General features: G+C 33.8%; 1 protein-coding gene across 2 annotated transcripts in view; it reads right to left on the minus strand.

Moving 5' to 3' along the window:
• Positions 1 to 5,452, minus strand: part of LOC107658982 (sodium-coupled neutral amino acid transporter 4-like) — a 38,852-nt gene that overhangs the window by 11,248 nt on the left and 22,152 nt on the right. For both annotated transcript variants that reach the window (XM_016447738.1, XM_016447739.1), the window contains exons 5-11: positions 3,750 to 3,823; positions 3,579 to 3,671; positions 3,413 to 3,494; positions 2,382 to 2,464; positions 2,244 to 2,302; positions 309 to 566; positions 139 to 218 (exon numbers count right to left, since the gene is read on the minus strand). In XM_016447738.1, the coding sequence (XP_016303224.1) occupies positions 139 to 218; positions 309 to 566; positions 2,244 to 2,302; positions 2,382 to 2,464; positions 3,413 to 3,494; positions 3,579 to 3,671; positions 3,750 to 3,823 (729 nt within the window). The remainder of the gene's footprint in view (positions 1 to 138; positions 219 to 308; positions 567 to 2,243; positions 2,303 to 2,381; positions 2,465 to 3,412; positions 3,495 to 3,578; positions 3,672 to 3,749; positions 3,824 to 5,452) is intronic.

The raw sequence follows: 5,452 nt of genomic DNA on the forward strand, positions 1-5,452 counted from the left end.
TTAGGCAATTTTCTACATTGGTGCATTATGTTTTAGTCTTTTTAGTCTTTAATTTATCGGACAGTATAAATCTGACTACACTGACGCTTTCTTATTTTTATTTTTGTTTATTTTTCCTATGTACAAAGTTTTTCTCACTCTCTGAGTTCGCTGTAGATGGGCAGAACTTCCGGATGACAGACGAAGGCAAAGGCGAGGATGGGAACGGTGTACGCGGTCTGAAAGACACAAACAGCAAACGCCGTGAGCCTCTCTCCACACACAGCGTCTAGTCTGACAGGCTCAGTCACATGTTTGTGCGGCGTCACCTGTGAGTTGAACATGAAGTATTTGGGTGTGCACATGTCCTGGTGGTCATCAGGGTGAGGCGTGAACTGGACGGCGCTGTGGAGAGGGTCAAGCACCGGAGTGTGAGGATCCGGCTGAGCGTCAGAGATATACGCCAGCGCCGAGGCGTTCTGCAGCGAGTACAGACTCAGAGCCTCCGAGCCGTTCACGCTCATGTTGGACTCGTGCTGGTAGAAGAACGGCAGAGGACAGGGCAGGATCGTCTTCTTATAGATCAGCTGAGAACGAAACCAATGAACCAGAGAGCGTCACCAAACAGTGCAACAAGAAATAGTTCAACCGAAAGAGAAAGTCCTGTCATCGTTTATGTCAGCCTCAGGTCATTTTGTGCTCCAGAGAATAAAAGTTACTCAAACAGGATTTGAACAGAGTTAGCATCATCTAAAACTAAAAGCATTAAAAAAAAAAATAATAATTTTGTTACTTGAAATAAAATAAATGTTAACGAAATAAAATATAATAAACTTTTTTTTTTCATGTAGTTTAGTTTGATGTTCTCAAAATAACTAAAACTAAAATAAAAAGTACTACAAATACATAGACATAAAAAACACTAAAAATAATTAAAAAAAAACAAAAATGTTAACTAAAATTTGTTATTAAAGGGTTTGAACAGAGAAATTATAGTTTACTAAAATTCTAAACATAAAGCTAAAAACAAATTTTCGTTGCTTGAAATAAAATATAATAAACAAACTTTTTAAATTTAGTTTAGCTCGATGTTCTCAAAATAACTAAAACTAAAATAAAAAGTACTACAAATACATAGACATAAAAAACACTAAAAATAATTTTAAAAAACTCTAAAATGTTAACTAAAATTTGTTATTAAAGGTTTTGAACTAATTATAGTTTACTAAAACTCAAAACCTATTTTACTACAGCTAAAAACAAATTTTCGTTGCTTGAAATAAAAATATAAAAAATTAACTAAAATAACTTGTATATTTATATAGAAAAACTACTACAATGAAAAAAACAACAACAAAATGACTAAAATGTTAACTATGTTATAGTTAACTAAAAGCATCAAAATAATTTTCATTACTAGAAATAAAAAATAACCTTTCCATTTATTTTAATTTAGTTTAACTAGATGTACTAAAACAAGTAAAATAAAAACGTTCATAGACATTAAAAAACAATTTAAAAAATACAAAAATGTCAACCAAAATTAACATAAAAAAATATCAAAACAAAAACTAATATAAAATATTAATAAAAACTATAATAGTGAAGTTTTATAGTGAAGTCTGTTCTGTCATGCTTTGCACTAAAAAAGTTCAATAAATATACTTTATTTAAAAAAAACAATAGTATCTCAATAATAGTAAATGAGCACTGCTTTGGAACAGAATGAGGGCGAGTCACACTCTTACTCACACAGAAATGTTGTAACCTCATTTGTGACCCTGGAGCACAAAACCAGTCTTAAGGGTAAATTTTTCAAAATTGAGATTTAGTCCCCATCTTAAAGCTGAATAAATCATCTTTCCATTGATGTATGGTTTGTTAGGATAGGACAATATTTGGTCGAGATACAACTATTTGAAAATCTGGAATCTGAGGGTGCAAAAAAATCTAAATATTGAGAAAATCATCTTTAAAGTTGTCCAAATGAAGTTCTTAGCAATGCATATTACTAATCAAAAATTAAGTTTTGATATATTTACGGTAGGAAATTTACAAAATATCTTCATGGAACATGATCTTTACTTAATATCCTAATTATTTTTGGCATAAAAGAAAAATCTGTAATTTTGACCCATACAATGTATTGTTGGCTATTGCTACAAATATACCTCAGCGACTTAACACTGCTTTTGTGCTCCAGGGTCACATATGGCATGTAAAGCTGCTATTAAACATTCACAGTAAATGAAGAGAAAACGTACCACTCCCAGGAAGAACACCATGCATGAGAGAGAGAAGCCGCTGGTGTACCCCAGATACCCTGATGTGAGAGACGACAACGAGAGTTACACACATGCTTCACAAACTCCACCGCTCTCACACTTACAGCAAAGTCTTACCCAGGTTCTTCAGCAGAGACAGCGGCAGAATGATGCCGATGGACACCAACACCACCGCGTAATTCCCGTTCAGATACCATTCCCTGAGTACACAGAGAACGAGCACATGACACCATACAATATGATATTTGCTGATATCTCAAAACATGCTGCAATACGACTGCGATTCGATTCGATTCAGGCCTGTGATTATATTGATATCATGCTTTTTATTTCTATAGCGCTTTATACAACATAGATTGTTTCAGAGCTGCTTCAGTAAAAAAGCACTTATAAAATGTCAAAGATTATAAAATGATTCAGTTTCAGCTTTAAAGAAGCTCTACAAAAGACAAAAGTGCCATAATTCAGTATTTTGTCTTATTTTCCGATACAAATATCTAAGCATCCTTAAATCAAGATGCATTTACATGAGAAGCAAAACGAGATCAGATATTAAGTCCTGTTTTCTTAGAAATACATCAGAATTGAGTGAGTTTATGATTAAAACAAGACAAAATATCTGCCAATGGGGTCAGAAACATATTTAAGCATAAATTAGTTTAGTTAATTCTGATACATTTTTCAGAACACAAGTCGTAATATGTTTAAATTGAATATATTTATTAAAATATATTCTAAAGTGTAACAATAATACATATACAAATTAAATTATAATCCATTTAAAATAAATATAAAATGTAAATATTAATTTCATTAACAAAAAATTGTATTCTTAAATGATCTGATCGTTAAAAAAAATAACACGTCATTTTAATACACTTTTCAGAAATCAAGGCTTCAAGATGATTGATTGATTTAAGGATGTTTAACAAGACAGAAATCCCGATTGGGACATCCACAACAAACACACATTTTAGTTTTTGTTAAATAAAAAAAAAATGTATATCTTAAATACATGTATCGATTTTTTACACGTTCGATCCATATTTCTCTCCAATCAATCACAGACACTCACACTGCTACAAATTTCCATCATAAATCAGTTATTATGCTTTTATCTACAGACATTAAACATCACTGAGTCTTACCCAGAGTTCTCCTCCAGCCCCAGAAAAGCTCGAATCACCTCCGGCAGCTCGTATTTGACTATGAACAGGTAGCTGGACATGGCTGAAGACGAGCCAAACACATTGATATCACATCACTCGCGCTAAAACTAAAGACTCAAGCTACTTTTAAATATAGCATCATTACCTCCTATATTCTGCAGAGTTATTGATCCGAAAGCTGCCATTTTTCCCGGCCATCCGAACGCTCTTTCCCCGAGCTTCTCGTAGATCAGCGAGCCTGTAGCCAGAGGATATTATAGCATCAAATGCACGTTTCATATATTAATGTGTGTTTACGATCTCTGGACAAGCTCACCTCCTTCTTTGGCCGTCACTAGTAACAGATGAACAGAGTACAGCGACAGGATAGCGACTCCAAGCAGGAGAATGCTGGAAAACCAGAAGGAAACATTAGAAACTCTTCCTATCGTGTGTGCAAATACATAGAGCTACCCAGCTAATAGGGAACGTTCTCACAACGGTTTTTAAATTTTACAACTAAACATTCTTAACGTTTATGGAACATTCTTGTAACTTTATTAATATCTGATATGTTCTCATAACGTTGAGACGAAACGTTTTGAGATCAACATTCTCGGAATGTTCTTATGATGTTTTTTGTATTAGATGAACATTCTAAGAAACATTTTTTGTAACGTTTAAATAACCTTCTAATCAAAACTGAGCATTAACATTTTAAAATATTAAAAATAAATCATTAAAATAACATTTTATTTTTGGGTAAAAGTAAAGTTAGTAGTAAGTTACAATCACATGAAAACTGGACATTATAATGTTTGTAGAATATCGAAAATAAATGTTTGAACATTATTATATTTTGGGTAAAAAATAAAGTTAGTAGAATGTTGTAAGAAATGTTTTTGTAACCTTTAAAATAACGTTCTAATCCCATTTTTGCACAATATTAAAAATAAACATTAAAATAAAGCTATATTTTGGGTAAAAATAAAGAAAGAATTAATAGAATGCTGTAAGAAATGTTCGTTTTGTAACCTTTAATCACGAGAAGAAAACTGGATATTTTAACGTTCTTAGAAAATTTTAAATATTTGTTATTTATCATGCAATCTCATATTTATTTATTTTTTTTAACAGTTTTGTACGGTCATAATTTTGTTTTCATAAAATACCATTTTGATGTGTTTGTTATTTGCAGTGGTTACTATTTCTGTTTTGGTGATTTGCATTAAAACCAGTTAGGTTCAGTTTGAACCGCAAAGATCATACCAATTATTCATTTTGATAGTTCAAGTCAGATGGTTTCCATTTCAGAAATCTGCTCACCTTATTTTGAGAGGATCGTTAGCATTAGCGCTGTGTGTGGTCAATGCACAGACACATATATGTGCAGTCTGCATTTAGAAAGCGCTTCAAAAATAAACCGCAGTTAATGTCACAGCATGTTACTTAACAGGCGATATAAGACGATCCCAGACGTGCTGAGGAACATCTGACTTACAGACGAGACTCGAAATATTGCACAACAACAGTGGATGTTAAAGTCAAAGATATGCATTGATAACATTTACAGCTTTTCTAAAGCAAGATTTATAATTAACAGCCAATCTAGTCCACAATTCAGCTTATTTTAGCCAAGAACCACCAGCTTGGACAGGAAGAGACCGTCTGAATGACATATAAAGCGACCCATAAAGCACTGTCACATCTAATTCATGCTCAGCTGCAGCGAGACACAAACTGAGCGATAGAAAGATGGATCTCTAGAATTGGTTAATGATGGTTCGGTCACTCGACACCAGCCTCCCGCGGCTCACCGAACAGAAATAACCGTCTGACACGAGCGCCGGAGAATGAACGAGCGATGCGAGGTTGAGCTCTGAGCGCTCAGGTGACCGTTAGCACTGAAGGTGTGCATCCACTGCTTCCTCCTGCTGGCGTTTCACAGCTGACTGCTGTCCATCACACTCTCACACACACACACACACACACACACACACACACACACACACACACAGACAGAGAGACAGAAGAGACAGA

Source organism: Sinocyclocheilus anshuiensis, unplaced genomic scaffold (assembly GCF_001515605.1).
Source record: "Sinocyclocheilus anshuiensis isolate Anshui unplaced genomic scaffold, SAMN03320099.WGS_v1.1 scaffold283, whole genome shotgun sequence".
NCBI lineage: Eukaryota > Metazoa > Chordata > Actinopteri > Cypriniformes > Cyprinidae > Sinocyclocheilus > Sinocyclocheilus anshuiensis.